Source organism: Schistocerca piceifrons, chromosome 2, assembly GCF_021461385.2.
Source record: "Schistocerca piceifrons isolate TAMUIC-IGC-003096 chromosome 2, iqSchPice1.1, whole genome shotgun sequence".
Taxonomy (NCBI): Eukaryota; Metazoa; Arthropoda; class Insecta; order Orthoptera; family Acrididae; genus Schistocerca; species Schistocerca piceifrons.
In genome coordinates, this window is record NC_060139.1 from 823,185,828 (window position 1) to 823,206,517 (window position 20,690).

At 39.7% G+C, this 20,690-nt stretch overlaps 2 protein-coding genes across 2 annotated transcripts in view; both read left to right on the top strand.

Annotated features, from left to right (window-relative positions):
- Positions 1-5,492, top strand: part of LOC124775025 (NADP-dependent malic enzyme) — a 74,922-nt gene extending 69,430 nt beyond the window's left edge. The window contains exon 12 of the mRNA XM_047249792.1: positions 5,475-5,492. The gene's annotated coding sequence lies outside the window, so the exon portion shown is untranslated. The remainder of the gene's footprint in view (positions 1-5,474) is intronic.
- An 829-nt stretch (positions 5,493-6,321) lies between these two features.
- Positions 6,322-20,690, top strand: part of LOC124775899 — a 198,445-nt gene continuing 184,076 nt past the window's right edge. The window contains exon 1 of the mRNA XM_047250734.1: positions 6,322-6,531. Coding sequence (XP_047106690.1) covers positions 6,440-6,531 — 92 coding nt within the window. The 5' untranslated portion in view covers positions 6,322-6,439. The remainder of the gene's footprint in view (positions 6,532-20,690) is intronic.

Genomic DNA, 20,690 nt, shown 5'->3' on the forward strand with positions numbered 1-20,690 from the left:
CAGCGCAATCCATGATGGTCCCCAGGACATTACGAACGTGGTTCTTAATGTGATGTTCTGTGGTCTTCAAGGACAGCAATGCATGCTCTTCAACTGGCACAGTTGACAACTGCTGGATGGTTGCTGGTGCATGTGACATGCTGCTTTGTCTCACCAATGCAACCCACATGTGCTAGATGGGATTTAAGTTGTGCAAGTGGGCAGGCCAGGCCATTTGCCAAATATCCTGTCATTCCAAGACCTTTGTCACCTGTGCTGTTAGATATGGTCACAAATTTTCATTCATTTGCCAGATATCATGTTGTTTGAAGAGCTCCGTGAACTGTGCAGTTCAGTATGGTTGCACATCTTCACCCATAAAATTGGTCTGGGTGGAATGCCCCCCCTGAAAAGATGTAACGGGGGAAGAATATAGTGTCACAATAACAATGAGCAAATGGGTGGTCCTTGTTTAAAGATTTGAAGGTCAGTACCAAAACAATCACATTCAACCATGTTGGACATACCCTCATCTGGGGGAGGGGGGGGGGGGGGGGGGGAGAGATGGAAACTTGTAGTACACCCAGGAAAATATGGAAGAACTCTCCATGAAAACAATGTCTTAAGTCACCATGGAATATTTAAAATGTGTCGTAAAAGCCAGGCAAAATAATAAAATAAAAACTAAAAAGAGGCAAAAGCAAAAAATCCACCATTAACACTTCAGAGATTTCAGAAAAATAGTTGAGTGTTCATGTTAACTGACAACACCATTGCCCTCAACATCAATATCAAAACTTTCTTCTTGATAAGCCTTGACTTTGAAATTCTGTCCTGTCCCATCTTGTTGCATGTTGTTCACAGCATGCGTGAACACCATCATTTGAAATATATTGTGGGATGTTTTGACAAATTTCTCAGCTTCATCAACCGTGAATTGACCTTAAGACTGTAATTGTACAATACATGGGATGTACCACTTTCTATGATAAATATCACCACTCTGTTATTTTTGCATATACATCATTTGGAAGCAGGAAAATAGTTGCAAAAAATATATCATTGTCACTGTCAGCCATTTGACATCCAAACTCTATAAAGGATTCTTCTAGACTTTTCTATTTTTTTCAGCTACTTGTGTCTGTGTTTTTCTGCTAGTTTCATAGTGCTATGAACTCACCATCCATCAGGTCATATTCTCAGTCTTATCTCCCTGAATGCAAAAAAGTACTTCCTTGAAATAATTTGGGTGACATTAAACAACAAAAACTGCAGAGGAAAACAGATTGGAATATACCCAATAAATGATTGAGGATGTAGGTTGCAAGTGCTGTTCTGAGACGAAGAGGTTGGCATAGGAGAGGATTTAGTGATGGGCCGCATCAAACCAGTCAGAAGACTGATGACTTAAAAAGAAAGAAGGAAAAGGCAGTTCAAACAGGCCTTGACTGCTTTTTTAGAGTATTTACTCCAGGAGCTGTGGTGGCAGAGCACTTCAGAGAACTTTCAGAATATCGTATGTTTCCTAATCATGCTATTGTAATGTAGGGAGTTTTCAGCTTGCCAGTTATAGAATGAAAGAGACTGCAATTAAAACTGATGCCATACATAGGGATTCATGTGAAACTGTTCTGAAAGTCTTCTCTGAAAATTACGTCAAGCAGATAGAGAAAACCACCTAGCAACAGACGTACCCAAACTTTTCAGATTTTTTAATATAAAGGAGAGCTAAGTGATCATAAGCTGGGGGTAGCATCAATGACTGCATGCTACAAAGTGTGTGAAGAAAGTAAGGAAAACATAATTGCATAGCAAGAGTGACATAATATAAATAACAGAGTATCTGTGGAGTCGAAATTAGCTCTGAGGATAAAGATGTGGAGCAAAAATGGATAAAATTCAGAAGTATTATACAAAAATCTTAAATTAGTGTATGCTGAACAAAGTTTTAAGGGATGGAAAAGACCAACTGTGGCTCAGTAGCTGTGTTAAAACCAATCTGAGTAATCTTAAGACTTTTTTTGCTTTGTGTCAGCAGTAACCCGGTTGAAATGATCTGTTCAGTCATTCAGTGACCAAAGTGGTACCAAATGGGAGATGACAGAGCAAAGGTCAAAACACTGAATTGATTCTTCAAAATAGTGTCATCACAGAAGATCATAATATAGTTTCTCCTTTTAATCACCAAATGATCACCGAAATGGGAGATTTGAGGTATGTGAACATGAAAAACAAAACCAACTGAAACTGTTCAACAGGGAAAAGGCATCTTGATCAAATAAGATACCCGTTAAATTGTACACAGAATATGCAAAAGAACTTGCTCACCTTGTAACAGTGGTTGATCATAAGTTGCAGGTACAACAAAGGGTACCTAATGATTGCAAAAAGTGTGGGAATTCCCATTTTCAAGAAGCCTATAATTATACACCTACATCACTGATGTCAATCTGTCGTATAATTATGGAATATGTTTATGCAAAAACCCATTAACACTTTTTGGAGATTGGAAATTTCCTCTAAAAATATCAACATGGATTCTGCAAACAGAGATCCTGTGAAACTCAGCTAGCTCTGTTCACTCATAGGATCCAGAGCAGTGTAGCCAACGGCACTCAGTTTGTTCCTCTGTTCCTCGACTCCCAGAAGGCCTTCAGTACAGTTCTGCACCGTCATCCAGTGAACAAAATAAGATCTTACTGATTAGATTCAATACTTACTCCCTGTTAGAACCTGGCTTGTCATTCTTCATGAAACAGAATCAACAGATGTATCAGTAAGTTTGAGAGTACCACAAAGTAGGTTGCCCCAACACTGTCCCATATGGCATGCACATGTGGAAATCACTTGGCCGCAACAGCCTGCTGGCCTGAGGCAAGGGCAGTACAATCATTAAACTACAACCCTGCTATCTGATTGCCCAAGTGCCAGCTGTTTGCCTACTACTTCCTGTGGGCACCTGGATGTGTTTGAGCAGACACTTGAGCTGGAATAGCCTAATCTAGTGGATAACACTCTAAGCCCCATGCGGTTGCTCATAGACAGTTTTGTTTTCTGTATGAACATTGCAAAGCCAGAAGTCTAGTAAAATGCAGGAATACTTGCAGAATGTAACGAATTGCTCACAGATAGATGGAGACACACTTTCCATTACACTGTTGGTGACAAATCATTGGAAATATTAACTGTTGCAAAATTCCTAGGAGTAACCACATGGTATGACCTAAAGTGAAATGTCCACATAAAACTAATTTTAGGAAAATCAGATCCCAAGATGAAATTCAGAGGGAGAACTTAAGGAAAAACAATTCACTACAAATTTAGTGGCTTATATCACTTGTTCAACCAATTGTTGAGTGTTGTTCATCCATTAGGAACTCTCATAAGGATAGATTAATACAAGATAGAATATCTAACAAAGAAATAATGCTTCATCATGGGATTGTTGTTTGATGTGAGTGTGTTATAGAGATGATCAACACACTTCAAAGGCAGATGCTATAAGTTGAAATTCAGAGAGCATATGTTCCAGTCAAACATGAGATGATATTCAATATTCATCTCACAAAATGATGATGACAAGAAAATCAGAGAAAGTGTAGACCATATGGAAGTTCACTGATATTCATCTTGTCACATCTCATTTGCAAATGGAACAGGGAGGGGGAAAGATTGATAGTACCAGAAGTACCCTCTGCTGCACCCCATAAGATGACTTGCGCCGTATAAATGTTGATGTATAAGTACATCTACTACACATTTACTGGGCTACGCATCCCAATTACCTCCACTGCATTGCATTCCATTGTATCTTATAATCTTGCTGGTTTCCCGCTCAGTTTGTAAGTTCTACTGATTCTCCATGTTATTCTTGATGTGCCCCTCTTGATTAATGTTGACCAAATCTATTTATTTGTTTTTCCCTGAAACACTGTGTCCCACTGCCATGAGTCAAAACTGGTGATACACACATATTTTATACTTTTTCAGACACATCAGGAGCTTAGTTTCGAAAACTATGCCTAGTTCGCCAGAGCATTCCAAGTAATTTTTACATCTCTGTTTATTTCTTTTGCTGTCCATCCAGTTTCTTGTATTCAGCTGCCCTACATATAAAAACAGTTGAAGTGGTTCTATATCTTCATAGTTAAAAGCCTTTACTGTATGTTTTAGTCAATACTCAGAAGTACCTGCTTAGTGTTAAAAATTTAAATAGGTGATTCATGCTGTAAGTAAATGCATACATTCCTCATTAGACAAACAGCCTTGAAATTGCAAAGAAATATATTTTTAAAATTCAATACACAATTAATATGCATAAAAGAAAATGGTTGCTGATTTATTTATTCCTGTAATTACATTGTGCTGTAAGTCATGGATAAGAAGTAGGCCTATTAGTATATGGAACCATTCAGTGTGTGAACAAAGGAAAGGTGCCTGGAGATGATGCAAGTTTCAATGCAAATTATTAAATCTAGAGGGAAAATAATACGAAAGTAACGTGCAAAATTATACACACAATGTTTTTGAAATGTAGCTATTCCCAAAAACTGAAACTACATAATAATTTCTCTACTTTTTCAAGAAAGGGGACAGATGGTGAAAGAACTATATAGGCTTCTCATCATCTCCTCCATAAAGAACAAGATATCCATTAAAAGTATCAGCATCCACATAAAAATATATTAAGTTGGAAGCAAGCAGAGGAACAAGGTGGCTTTGGAAATGGTTACAGCCTAACGGATGACTTGCAAGTTATGAACCAAATTACAGAAATATGAAATGAGTACAGATTACCACTTACAATGTAACTTGTATATTCTGAGAAAGCTTGTGATGGCATTTCAGCCACACCTGAAGTAACAGACTTAGTCATAATGAAGGAATACTTGTTAATGGAATATATGTGAACCACCTTCATTCTGCTGATGACATTGTTCTGTTTGACTGTAGTGTAGACAAATGTCGTCAACAAATGTGTGATATTAATAGAACAAGTTTGAAAGTAGAACATATAATTAATGTTGAGGCCAAAGTAAAGTGTAAACAACATATCAAAAATAAAGTTATGCAAGTTAACAGTGAGGTCATAGAACCAACTGACAAATTTGTGTGTTTTAGACAGTGACAGAACAGACAGTAAAAGGATTAAACAGAAGAATAATAGTAGTCTGAATTGCCACTTAATCTGTTTAAAAAGAGCAAGATGACACGGTGGTTATTGTGCTGAGATCCCATTAAAGAGAAATGAGCTTCAAATGCTCACCCACCTATCAAGATTTAGCTTTTCTTTAAGCAGATGTGGCAAATCTGGGATGATTTTGCTGAAAAAGCCACTTCCAGCTGCTTCCTGCATCCTTATGTAATTGTTCTAATGACCTCACTGTTGACGGTATATAGAAACTCTATACTGCACATAAGTGAAATTGCAATAACAATTAAATTTTACTTTGTTGGAATTTTGTGTGGTGGCTTTTTCTCGATGTTTTAAACAGATGATAGGTAAATGTGTTAATGGGGCCTAATGAAGAGTTATTTCATGCATGATGAGAATATCTCTGCTACCTGTCATTCAAAGTGTTTTCTTTCACTGGACTACACAGCTGAAAATATCATTCACAGGGAACATTGGAATTTAAACAAAAATAAATTGTGCAATTTTCTTAAAGTGTTATGAAAGGTATGTGTACATACTTCCTATGAAATTTTGGTTAATGACAGTTGTAAAACAATTTGGAGTTTTATCACATTTTATAACAAGCAAACACTTTCAGTGCTATAACATTATGGATGAAACCAGGTAACACTATTTATTAAACTCTCTTTATGTTTTAAATTATTGTGTTACAAAAAATCTGAGCCTTAATAAAAATCCACTGAGTACCCTACTTTGTGTGGCAACTGGTTGTGACAGCAAAACACTGATACAACATGCCAAAGAGCATAAAAACATCATATCTGTTATTGTTGATTGTTCTGGCATTATCCTGATTATTTTGTATGAGGAGTATTTGATCTGGGACACAATTGTTAGGGTAGTGAGACAGAAACCCTGAGCATTACTGACATGATTTGCAATTAATAGTCATCAGATGTATAGCATTTAATGTAAAAATACATGGGAGTAACCAGAAAGCATTAACGTGCTATCTGTAACAGAAAGAATGTCAAGGACATATAAGAAAAAGCTGAAAATTTTTGATATGTTTCTTTTGTTATAGCAATTAGCATTTAGTAAATACTGCTTCTGGTGACCCTCATTGATTTGTGTAACAGTTTGTTATGTACTTGTATGTTAGAAGTCATGGCACCTTTCACTGCAGTTGTAGTGAGTAGGGCAGGCTGGCTGCTGTGCCAGTGAGAGAAAAGGTGTTGCGCAACAGGGCTCTGTGGGCCTTGCAGTCTTGCTCTGCTTGCTGCAGTGTCCAGTAACTTGTCAGCTGGAGTGCTATGACTGGTCATGGGCAACTCTGTAGCAGTGTGTCTTGACAAAGCTCGTGGCAGAAACAAGGCAGAGATAACAACAGTCAGTGCAACCCATTGGAAACCGAGGTCAGTTACCACTGTGTGCCATAATATTAATGAAATTTTCAATCACTTGTCATCCATAATTGGTTAGCAGAAATAAACAAACAGCAAATTTTGCTTGCTTTATCCAGATATTTTATGACAGTTTAGTAAGTTTGTTCATTTGTAGACCCAATATCGTAAGTACACTATCTAAATAGAAAAACAATAAAAGAGTACAAATTTTTTTAATGAAGTGTTCAATCCATTTTGTTTATTTTGTCATTGTACTAAACAGTGCAGTACCAGTTCTGTGTAGCCATCAAATGATCGATTTACTTTTTCATGAACATTTCCTTGTTTACTTTCACTTAGGCGTTACAGTTTTTCCTCACAGTTGCTCCAACATGAGAACTGTATCAGATTTATTGTAAAATCATAACATCAGAAAAGTATTCAATTTTCACATAACTGTTCACTAATTTTATTTTGATCTTTGTGGAATGTGTTCTTACATTTAAAAGTACACCATGAAGTGTACACAAAACCATCCCCCATTAATAATATTGCATTGATGGTGCTAACTGATAGCTTTTTCATGCAAAAATAAAATTTAAAAAAATCACACTGCTTCACAGAATTAATTAATTTTGTTGGTAGTAACATTGTCTTTGGTTTAATAGGAAAACATGAATCATGAAAAACAACACAGTGTGGTGTTTGAAACAAGACTGTAGTTCTGATTTTCTTTAAATATTTAGTACAAACACAAGACCAAATGTTAGGTGTTATAATCATTTCAGAATGACTTGAAAACTGTAGCAAGACTTCAGCAATCCCAATTTCTCTATTACCAAGTTCCAAGTAAATGTGTTACATTCATATTTAAAACTTCAAAAGAAATAAACATAGTTTTTTTCATGAAGATGAAGAGTGACAGGACGAGGTAGGGATGGGAGGGAGGGAGGTGAGGTCTGTTTTCTTTTTCTTTTTTACTACATGATTATTAATTGTGGTTACCTGATTATTATTTAGTTACTTCAAATGACATGAAGATCTCATGCCTAGTGGTGTTGCGTGTTTAGTAACTTCCTTGCATTAGTACTTCATAAAAAATCTGTTTATAGAAAAATTATTTTGTGTTGCAAATATTTGACCACAATTGGCACCAAAAATATATTTTTCATTGAATTAAACTGAGAAATAGTTGTTAGTCCATCTGAATGAAAAAATTATTATGACAATAATTCCAGATTTTGGATAAGCAAGGTTCAGTCCCTCGCTCAGTTAATTTGCTGAAAGGTTTGTTATAGTTTCTCTTAATGGTTTCAGATGAAAGCAGAGTTGATCCTTTCAACAAGTAAAACTGATTAGTTCTCTTATTTTAAGGGATCTAATGTACCGTCCAGCTGTAATGGCATTGTTAAATTCATTTTTACACCTATAAGGGCTTATAAGGTTATTAATGGATTTCATTACATTTTATAGGTGGAGTGCACTGTTATGTCGTGATAACTCATGACCACTGATATTTTAACTGAAAGGATTTGGCTGTCGCACATCCACAAAATATACTATTCAGTGATCTATTAGATCTTTTATTGAGACAAGACTTGCTATATGAGAGTGGTATTCCTATGCTGCTTTGCTTATTTTGAAAATGATACAATTCTCTAGACTTTGGTTTCTGATAGGTCAGTAGTTACCTTCAAAACATGAAATTATGGACAGCTCCATAGGGATTGTATGAAGCATTTTTGAAATAGTATTTTTGCATTTATGTTGAATGAAGCCAGTTGTGAGAGATCTGTATGTCATCTCCTTTGAGGCAGTCTCTCTTAAGTGTATTATATTTCTATTTACACTTTATTGAACTTCACTGTCAGCTACTAACACATTCCTAGTGCTAGTCAATAAAAAGAAAGATTTCAAGTCATTTAATGTCTTAATAAATATTTATTATGCACAGGGGGGTGGGGGTGGGGGGTGGGGGGGCTAACCAGCAAAGTAGGCAGTGTGACACTTCAGAATTGGTTGTTGTTGTTGTGGTCTTCAGTTCTGAGACTGGTTTGATGCAGCTCTCCATGCTACTCTATCCTGTGCAAGCTTTTTCATCTCCCAGTACCTACTGCAACCTACATCCTTCTGAATCTGCTTAGTGTATTCATCTCTTGGTCTCCCTCTACGATTTTTACCCTCCACGCTGCCCTCCAATACTAAATTGGTGATCCCTTGATGCCTCAGAACATGTCCTACCAACCGATCCCTTCTTCTGGTCAAGTAGTGCCACAAACTTCTCTTCTCCCCAATCCTATTCAATACTTCCTCATTAGTTATGTGATCTACCCATCTAATCTTCAGCATTCTTCTGTAGCACCACATTTCGAAAACTTCTATTCTCTTCTTGTCCAAACTATTTATCGTCCGTGTTTCACTTCCATACATGGCTACACTCCATACGAATACTTTCAGAAATGACTTCCTGACACTTAAATCTATACTGGATGTTAACAAATTTCTCTTCTTCAGAAACGCTTTCCTTGCCATTGCCAGCCTACATTTTATATCCTCTCTACTTCGACCATCATCAGTTATTTTGCTCCCCAAATAGCAAAACTCCTTTACTACTTTAAGTGCCTCATTTCCTAATCTAATTCCCTCAGCATCTCCCGACTTAATTAGACTACATTCCATTATCCTTGTTTTGCTTTTGTTGATGTTCATCTTATATCCTCCTTTCAAGACACTGTCCATTCCATTCAACTGCTCTTCCAAGTCCTTTGCTGTCTCTGACAGAATTACAATGTCATCGGCGAACCTCAAAGTTTTTATTTCTTCTCCATGAATTTTAATACCTACTCCGAATTTTTCTTTTGTTTCCTTTACTGCTTGCTCAATATACAGATTGAACAACATCGGGGAGAGGCTACAACCCTGTCTTACTCCCTTCCCAACCACTGCTTCCCTTTCATGTCCCTCGACTCCTATAACTGCCATCTGGTTTCTGTACAAATTGTAAATAGCCTTTCGCTCCCTGTATTTTACCCCTGCCACCTTTAGAATTTGAAAGAGAGTATTCCAGTCAACATTGTCAAAAGCTTTCTCTAAGTCTACAAATGCTAGAAACGTAGGTTTGCCTTTCCTTAATCTTTCTTCTAAGATAAGTCGTAAGGTCAGTATTGCCTCACGTGTTCCAGTGTTTCTACGGAATCCAAACTGATCTTCCCCGAGGTTGGCTTCTACTAGTTTTTCCATTCGTCTGTAAAGAATTCGTGTTAGTATTTTGCAGCTGTGACTTATTAAGCTGATAGTTCGGTAATTTTCACATCTGTCAACACCTGCATTGGTAGTCAAGTTAAAGTATACATTACCCGACAAAAAAATGAAGCAACCTGGAGACAGGGTTGGGTGTCAATGCAATGCCGTACACTTACACACCATCAGCAGTTACATAATTGATTAGAGTTCTAATTCTCTGTGACAAAGTGGCCACCAGAGGGTGTTAGTGTTGTTCACATTTAGAGTTGTTACCAGATGTGGAAGGACATATAGTGGGCATGAACAGCATCTGATGTTGAGTGATTAGTGTAAAGGACATGAAGACGCTGCATACTCAAATGAGAAAGAGTTATTAGCTCCTGACATGGTTTGAAAAGGGGATCCTTGAGGTTCTCTGTTTGCCCAGTTGACCGAATCGTGCACTATCTGGAACTATGGGACATTGGGATGTGACACTGGCCTGATGTTGAACTGCATGGTTATGTGAGGACAGTCAACCATGTAACATCACTGCAAGGGGTGATTATTGTATTGTGCACTAAGAACTTCATAATCCCTTCACATCTGTGCCTGTCATGCAAGAAAAAGAAATGGACACTCAGTCATTTTTGTGTCATCCCCCACCGTAGGTCAGAGACTAACGACAGTCAGATTACGGAATTACCACCTCAAGCTTATGCTGCTGTTAACACCGTAACACAGGTGGCTGCATTTGGAATGGTGCTGTGAATAGAAAGATGAACTGCTGATGAATGGTGTAGCATTGTGTTCAACAATGAATTTCGATTCTACAGTGCCCCAAAGACCACTGTCAACAAGTATGTTGATGACCAGAGGAGAGCGTATATGTTGTACACTTGGTAAGTGTAACAATTCTGATTCTGATGGCCACTATAGAGTACACTTGATCCATTAGTTGTTATCACTCACTCACACTGACCTGCATTTGACTTTGGTCATTTTTGTCTGTTTGTATGGATATTTCTGTTTCCTAACATAGGTAGCAAGAGGATGGCACATTCTTATACAATCATTGGTGTGTATTGTTTTTTTTAGCAAGGAAGGGTTGAGTGCAAGACAGCTTCTTGATGTCTACAAGAGGATGATTGATGTTAAGTTCCCATTTCTTGACACAGTGTGGCAGATGAGAGAGAGAGAGAGAGAGAGAGAGAGAGAGAGAGAGAGAGAATGACTCTTTGAGCATTTTGACTTGAAGTTTTTGGTACCTGTGTGATTTCAGGTGTGTGCTCACCCAATTCTGAGTGGCTGGTTGTCATACATAGAACATGATATACACATGTTGTACCACAAAGTTCGAAAACACTGTTTAAAGTTTAGGAAATCCAGTATGCTCATATGAATAAATTTCAATTTAATTTAAATATTCAGCATGGTCACTTTGCTAATTGATACAATTTGTGAGAATCAGATGGTTGACAACATGCGATGTCATATTAAAACTTTGTGAATGGTGGTCAATTATGATGAAAGGGGAACCTTTTGTGCTGATACCTGGGGTGGAATGCCATTTTGTAATGAGACACTTGTACTGCAAAAATAGCTGCCATTGTTATTTGGCTATTTGCTGCAACTGGGAATCAAACCTGTGACATGAAGTCAGAAGATACTTGCGCAGCATCAGAATAGCAAAAGTTCCCTAAAAATGAGAAAATTGTGAAAACTGAAAAATTTTATTGTCAGGACTCAAAACAAAGACATCCTGAGCGTGAATTTCAATCGATAGAACTTATGGGAACTCGTCCTTCATATCTCGTCACATAAAATAATTGCTATTTCACTAAAACTTTTATTGTAGGTTAAAACAGAAAAGAAGAGTAAACAACTGTCACTATGTCAACTGTGGCAAAGATTCATTTTATAGTCAGTGGTGGATTTGCTCACTTATTGCGGTGAAGTGAATTAACGATGTCACTTCATCAGTCACCCCCTCCTCTTCCCACCCCCTCCATTTTTTGAAACCAGAGTCCCCCAGTATGTGGGTGAAGTTGCATTTGGTTTGCCTGTCGGTTCTTGTGGAAACGGCTGGTGCAGCAAATGTTGCTCCTGTTACATGGTTGTTACTTTGCTGTCTTCTTCTGTGGGCTAAGGTTTAGCGAAAGTATCTGCAGAAATTCTTCGAGTGTGATGATGTGGGAGGAGAAAGTAGTGCACCCTCGACGATGTACGCGGGTTTGAGCGACTCTATTGAGAATTGTCTCCTGGTTGCTGTTCTTTTCACTCTTGAAATTGTTTACTCCCTCGTGCATTTACTCTGTAGGGTCCAGAATACAGCGAAATGAGGGATAGAGACATCATATCATCCCTAGGACATTTTTTTACGTCTCAGTGAACAAACATCCTTCGGTTTCCATGTCTGACAGGACTGTTAGACTGAGTGTCCATCATTCTGATGCTGCGTTGTTGTAAAGTATTCATGCATACTCTGGAGTCAGTGACTTCAGCTTCCACAACTGTGCACATTCCACAGTCTCAGTGTCGGCTGTTGTTGATTCTAGTACACGCAGAAGCCTTACATAAGCTGTTTACAATGGTGTCTTCTTTCCTTGCTAAGACTTGCAATGTCAAGTCTGTGCTGCAATGACAGTGCGAATGGTGGTCTGGAAGTTTGCGAAGCAATAATACACGTAAAATACTTTTAGGCAGAAGTACACAGGGTTTGCTGGTGTCTGTAGAATTTCGTGCAGTTGTGACGGAGTCTTGTCACCCATATTTGTGCGAATTTTTTTGTAATCGCCGTTCTGGTGACATAGTGTACCAACGTATGAGAGTAACTTTACGCATTTTAACTTTACGAGGTTTCTGCTATTTCCTTTATCACGTCCAAATCCAGAAGTGAAACAACAGTATTGAGTCGATCAGCATTACTGGATACCCGATGACGGTGAAAATATGCTTTCAATTTGCGTGAACCAGAATTATGGTCATGTCTCCCAAAATGTGAGATGCTTAACATTTCCATGTGTTTCCATCCATCATTCCATTTCGCAGCGAATTAATAGTTGTGGATGTGATCCTAGATCGAGTGACAAGTGTTCTTTCGTCCCAACTCCAGTTTCTGGTGATTGCATCAACGAATCCATTATTCCCGACGTTACGTTCACATTGTTGCCACTGTGCCAACTCGTTTTTCATATCTCGCCATATAAAATAATTTCTCAGTTATTTCACTAATAACTTCTGTGGTACTCGCTTAGGGTAAAACAGAAAAAAAGAGTATACAACTATCAACAACTGCCACTATGCCGACTGCGGCAAAGATATTTTTTCTAGTCAGCGTTGGGTACCTCCACTTACTGCAGCGATGTGGATTACTGATGTCGCCACAAAGCAATGAGGTGCCTTGGAATACAGGTACTAGTGAAGTGCCGATGCAGCAGAAAGCGTCAAAATTTCGAAAAAAATTCTCTCTACTGGTTTTGAACCTGGGTTGGGTTGTTTGGGCGAGGAGACCAAACAGCGAGGTCATCGGTCTCATCTCATTAAGGAAGGACGGGGAAGGAAGTCGGCTGTGCCCTTTCAAAGGAACCATCCCGGCATTTACCTGGAGCGATTTAGGGAAATCACGGAAAACCTAAATCAGGATGGCCGGAGGCGGGATTGAACAGTCGTCCTCCCGAATGCGAGTCCAGTGTGCTAACCACTGCGCCACCTCACTCGGTTTGAACCTGGGGCTCTGAACCACAAATATCCGTGTGAGTCATGTGTTCGCTATTTTAATACACTCCTGGAAATTGAAATAAGAACACCGTGAATTCATTGTCCCAGGAAGGGGAAACTTTATTGACACATTCCTGGGGTCAGATACATCATATGATCACACTGACAGAACCACAGGCACATAGACACAGGCAACAGAGCATGCACAATGTCGGCACTAGTACAGTGTATATCCACCTTTCGCAGCAATGCAGGCTGCTATTCTTCCATGGAGACGATCGTAGAGATGCTGGATGTAGTCCTGTGGAACGGCTTGCCATGCCATTTCCACCTGGCGCCTCAGTTGGACCAGCGTTCGTGCTGGACGTGCAGACCGCGTGAGACGACGCTTCATCCAGTCCCAAACATGCTCAATGGGGGACAGATCCGGAGATCTTGCTGGCCAGGGTAGTTGACTTACACCTTCTAGAGCACGTTGGGTGGCACGGGATACACGAGGACGTGCATTGTCCTGTTGGAACAGCAAGTTCCCTTGCCGGTCTAGGAATGGTAGAACGATGGGTTCGATGACGGTTTGGATGTACCGTGCACTATTCAGTGTCCCCTCGACGATCACCAGTGGTGTACGGCCAGTGTAGGAGATCGCTCCCCACACCATGATGCCGGGTGTTGCCCCTGTATGACTCGGTCGTATGCTGTCCTGATTGTGGCGCTCACCTGCACGGCGCCAAACACGCATACGACCATCATTGGCACCAAGGCAGAAGCGACTCTCATCGCTGAAGACGACACGTCTCCATTCGTCCCTCCATTCACGCCTGTCGCGACACCACTGGAGGCGGGCTGCACGATGTTGGGGCGTGAGCGGAAGACGGCCTAACGGTGTGCGGGACCGTAGCCCAGCTTCATGGAGACGGTTGCGAATGGTCCTCGCCGATACCCCAGGAGCAACAGTGTCCCTAATTTGCTGGGAAGTGGCGGTGCGGTCCCCTACGGCACTGCGTAGGGTCCTACGGTCTTGGCGTGCATCCGTGCGTCGCTGCGGTCCGGTCCCAGGTCGACGGGCACGTGCACCTTCCGCCGACCACTGGCGACAACATCGATGTACTGTGGAGACCTCACGCCCCACGTGTTGAGCAATTCGGCGGTACGTCCACCCGGCCTCCCGCATGCCCACTATACGTCCTCGCTCAAAGTCCGTCAACTGCACATACGGTTCACGTCCACGCTGTCGCGGCATGCTACCAGTGTTAAAGACTGCGATGGAGCTCCGTATGCCACGGCAAACTGGCTGACACTGACGGCGGCGGTGCACAAATGCTGCGCAGCTAGCGCCATTCGACGGCCAACACCGCGGTTCCTGGTGTGTCCGCTGTGCCGTGCGTGTGATCATTGCTTGTACAGCCCTCTCGCAGTGTCCGGAGCAAGTATGGTGGGTCTGACACACCGGTGTCAATGTGTTCTTTTTTCCATTTCCAGGAGTGTATAATAAATTGGGGGTAGTTATTTACAAAGTAAAAAATTGTGAAAATTAAAAAAAAATACCAGTGTTAGGTTTCGAACTCAGAACCTTCCAATCATAGATGTCTATGGGAGGGAGGAGGACGATGTTCGGACGATTGGATAATTTTGAATTCCCCCTTTTTGTGCAGTTTTCAAAATATTAAAAATTGTCAAAAATCCCAATTTCACGAAAATCTAAAAATGTTGGGATTCGAAACAGGACCTCCCAGATCCAGAGAGTATCTGCTTACCATTATACTTCAAGACAGATGAAGTAGCCTGAGCTAACCTGGCGGAAAGGGACTTACAAGGGAACCTCCCCATCGCACCCCCCTCAGTTTTAGTTATAAGTTGGCACAGTGGATAGGCCTTGATAAACTGAACACAGATCAATTGAGAAAACAGGAAGAAGTTGTGTAGAACTGTGAAATAATAAGCAAAATATACAAACTGAGTAGTTCAAGGGAAGATAAGCAACAACAAGGACGATACGAACGCAGGAGCGACGTGGTCTCGTGGTAACGTGAGCAGCTGCGGAAGGAAAGATCCTAGGTTCAAATCTTCCATCAAGTGTAAATTTTAATTTTTTATTTTCAGTTTATGTGACAAACTCTTATGTTTTCATCACTTTTTTGGGAGTGATTATCACATCCACAAGAAAACCTAAATCGGGCAAGGTAGAAGAATCTTTTTACCCATTCGCCAAGTGTACAAGTGAGGTGGGTCGACAACATATTCCTGTCATGTGACGCACATGCCGTCACCAGTGTCGTATAGAATATATCAGATGTGTTTTCCTGTGGAGGAATCGGTTGACCTATGACCTTACGATCAAATGTTTTCTGTTCCCATTGGAGAGGCACGTCCTTTCGTCTACTAATTGCACGGTTTTGCAGTGCGGTCGCAAAACACACACTAAACTTATTACAGTGAACAGAGATGTCAATGAACGAACGGACAGATAATAACTATGCAAAAATAAAGAAAGTAAAATTTTCAGTCGAGGGAAGACTTGAACCAAGGATCTCTCAACAGCTGCTCACGCTACCACGGGACCACGGCGCTTCTAAACACACTTTGTCCATGATGTTGCTTATGTGGCCCATGAACTACTCAGTTTGTATATTTTGCTTATTTTTTCACAGTTCCGCACAACTTCTTCGTGTTTTCTCAATTGATCTGTGTTCAGTTTATCAAGGCCTATCCACTGTGCCAACTTATAACTAAATCTGAGGGGGTTGCGATGGGGAGGTTCCCTTGTTAGTGAAAGGAAAGAGGTAACAGAATAATGTAGACCAGGGGTGTCCAACCCGCGGGCCGCATGCAGCCCAAAGCAAATATCAATGCTGCCCATGAAGTGAGGATCTATCTCACGATTGGTTAAACAAAAACCCATAAAATTCCGTGTGTGAAACTCAAGGCACACGATGCTATTCTCTCATTGGTTCCTTCCTTTCTTTTTTTCTGAGATTAGTATTAAGTATATTATGTCAGACCCAAAAATACTCGTCTTTTTCCAATGTGGCCGAGGTAAGCTAAAATGGTAGAAGTCTCTGATCTAGACAGTGATATGACAGGAGCAAAAGATGTCAAAAGTATCGTCAGGTAATTTGGAACAGAACTGACCAATAATTACTACTAACATCAACTTGCCAACAAGCAACAAGATTCCAAGCAGTCTAGAACAACACGAATAATGAATTTTATGATATCCCGACCGTGTGCCGTTCCATAACCACCACAACTGCACCTGGTACTTCGTATAATATCGGTTTTTAGGTTAATAAATTTTATCTTTGATGTAAGTTGGACTTCCGCGTCGAAGCCCGAAATCGTGCTCTTAAATGTACAGACTTATATTTTTAATAAATAATTCCTTGGATTGTATGCCGTTAGCTTCCTGTGTTTTTGCGGGTTCGCCTCATTTGAGGAAGAGCAAGGTAAAGAAAGGAATCAGAAATCATCGTAAAATTCAGTTGCTGATTCTTTTCGTTGCTCAGACAACCAGCTAGGGTATTTAAATAGACGCTTACTACAACCAGTGGATTATTGTCTTTTGTACTAGCATTTATGCTTGAACACAGTCGGTGAATTTCTGTCTTCTGTACTAGCAATTACACTTGAAAGTGTCAATCATTAAAATTCCCAAGTAACTATACTGCGAACTTTTCATTAACATGCAGTTTTTAGCTCTTTCCTATCCTTGAAACACCAATATATTCTTTCGTAAATTCACATCGTCAAAGTACGGTATTATAAGACCAAAGATATACTTGTGAATTTTGGCCATATGCTTCTCAAAATCAAATAACCTCTTCATTTACATTTAACCACTTAATTAAAATTACATAATAATTACAATCGAAATTTTAATCTTCTTTGGTATATAAGGTAGGAAGTATCGCTCCATAAATATTTGTTAATCACCATAAAATACTGTAACTTGGTTTAAATTATCCACATCCACGCAATAAAATGTTTTAATTCATATCATAAAGGTGAACATGCGAGAGTGGCAAAGAGGAGCCTGAATCCATAATAAAGACACGCGACATTCATTATTTATTCTTATTATGTGTAAACATTTGCTTACGCCGATTTTCTCGAAAAGTTCGAAGCTTTATTGCGAAAAGCTTACAAAACAGTTTACGATTTAGAGTGTTAACTTTTGCTGGCCACAACTTTCTTCCATCATCCGGGCAGCATATGAATCCCGGGGCGCAGGAACTGAGCGTATTTTGAGGAGCTCTATGACAGAACCAAATTTCCACGTGTTCATGTCACCGGAGGTGCTGGTCAGCCAGACCCTGCGCCATTGATCGAAAAAGGTAAGATGGTAGTCAGAGGGAACGATGTCTGGAGAATTTCAACGTCCCCAAGTATGTTTTGACCGGTTTTGCGACATTGACTTCACGGAAAATCACCTTTTCATGTCTACCGCTGTATTGTGGCCGTTTATCTTCCAGTGCTCGGCACAAACGCATCAACTGCGTTCGATAACGATCTCCTGTGATTGTCTCCGTCAGTTTCAGAAGCTTCGAAAACCTGTTCCGCCGGCATGCCGACCATCGACGTCAAAATCACCGCTCCTGGAGTGTAGAAACCATTCTCTGCACGTTCTTTCATTAACTGGTGCCACTCCATAACTCTTACCCAGCGGTTTATGATCCTTGGCCGCAGATTTCGTCATGTCAAAGAGAAAATTAAAACTTCCCACAAGTGACGATAATTGAGCTCATAAGTTGACATACTCAGTCGAGATTAATTTTATGATGCAATCACAAATCGACTAATAGCACAGGTCTGCAAAAAAATTTTTTTGAAGTTGTTTAAAATTTGATAACTGACTTTGAGGTACTTCTCAGCGCTGATTTGAAAAATGCAATCTTTTTTTCTATCACGTCAGGTTTTTCTCACAAAAAAGGGAGTATTTTTGGGTATAATAACAAAATTTAAGCAATCTACCACATTTTTCCTACATTATAAGATTTTATTTAATTTGTAAATCATGTTCTAAACTACATTTCCAGTATACTTCCATTTCTCTTTAAGCTCATAAGTCCTTATAATAACGCTTTAGATTTCTGCCTGAGCTTCTTTTATTGCTTTTCCGGCTGTGGACTCGTTGAGGATCATCTCTTTTTATCATCCAGCAGTAGTCCGCTATCATGTTCACGTTCCTTCTTCCTTGACATCTTCTTTCCATTTCTGTGATGTCTTGGTGGAATAATTCGCCCTGCTCTTCATTTACATCACCAAGCTTTTGCAGGGAAGTAGTCAAGATATGAGTGGAGAAAATGAACTTTAATGCTCATGTTACAGCCCAGCTTCTTAAAGTTTTCGAGCATGTCTGCGACGATTGCCTTGTAGTTTGGATCTCTTTTGTTTCCAAGGAAACCGGTAACAACTAATTTAAAATATGTTCATGCTGTCTTTTCTTTTGTTTCCATTTTGTTCACAGAGTTGGAATCTGTCATTAGTTTCGAATGTCTGGTCCGACAAAGATTCCTTCCTTTAGCTGTGCCTCGGGTAAACCAGGAAACTGTCCACAAAGATATCTGAAACACTCCCCTTCTTTTGGCAATTCCTTAACAAATTGTTTCATCAGCCCCAACTTAATGTGAAGTGGTGGGATTAACACCTTTTTGAGATCCACAAAGCTTTTCCTCTCAACATTTTTAACCCCTATCTGTAAGGTTTTTCTCAATGGCCAAGCTTTTTTTATGTAGTGTTGCTGTGTCTACTGTCCCACTCACAGAGAAAGCAAGGGAACTTTTATTAGCCACTTTATTGACCAAGCAGCATTGAAATCACGTTTAAATCACCACATAGTGTTCATTTGTGGTCTGAATAGCAGAGTTTGCTTAAAACCAGTTCAAGGTTTTCGTAACATTATTTTGAGTGAACCGAGTGTCCAACTGGTATAGAAGCCATTGCCATTGCGTAGAAGTACTGCTTTAAGGCTTCTTTTTGAAGAATCAGTAAAAAGTCTCCACTTATCAGGAGCATATTCTATTTTGAAACGTGCCATAAGTCCAGGAACATCACTGCAAAACACCAGGTCACCCTCTTGAGAGAAGAAAGATACAGACTCCTTTTCCCTCGATTGACGCCAAGAAAAGGATGTACCCAGAGCCAACATATGTTTATCTTTCAATCTAGATCCTAGAACCTCTGCCTATTCATTAGAAAGGCACAGGTCTCTAACTAAATCGTTCAGTTCAGACTGTGAGAATGGAAGGGATCGGTTGTGCCAGGATCATAGCAATCTCTGCCTTCTTCACTATCACCTTGCTGAGCCAATGGCTCGTGATCATCTATATAATCCAAAGAATGGAGGAGAGGGTATTGGTACTTAAGGTCCATGATGAACAGGGCGAATGGCTGATTGAATGTTAGAGTGAGAAATATCCTGTTTGTTTTTCAAATTGAAACCTCGTACGTTGCAAGAACAAAAATAGCAATCATCACTATGATGTTTGGGCTCCCTCCAAACCATTGGTATTCAAAAACGTAAGGACTGCTTTTTACGTTGAAACCATTGCCTCAGTTCTTCAACACACACTGAACAAACTTTGTGTGTGGCCCAAGGCTTATCTTGATCGCCTAACTTGATACCAAAATAGGCGAAATATACTTTTTCAACAAAATCGGAAATGTTACTTTGTTGTCTTGTTTTTAACTGTATTGTCACCACAAATGTAGCAGAAGCAATCTGACGAGTTTATACATCCTCTGGTATCCATTGTCCATAAAACAACTTCACAACACAAGAGAACAGTCACTACTTTCAAGGACTAGTAACAACAACACGTGAACAGCACAGAGTGAAGAGGTACTGTGAACTGAAGGACAATAGCAGAAGCTCACTGCTTGGTGATGGCGGGTGAAGGGGCAGCGCGACAGACAGGCACTGACATGAAAATACTGTTGGTTTCTCCTACTTTTTATTTTACGTATATATAGCATAAAAATGGCTAAATAAGTTTATGGAGATCCTAAAAATCAAAATTCAAACTCATTAGAGTGCTGAAGTATCGAAAAAAGTTAAAACTAGACAAGCAGTTTGTGAAATAACGGTACGTGATGGAATTTTTTCACTATTTTTCCCGAAATCAGCGTAGAAAACATTATAAAAATCACTTAATAAATATGAAACAATTTTTATGTAGCAGATCTGTGTAATATGACTCTGTGATCTGTGTAATGTGACACTGATGACCTGCACCACCACTTACCGCTAT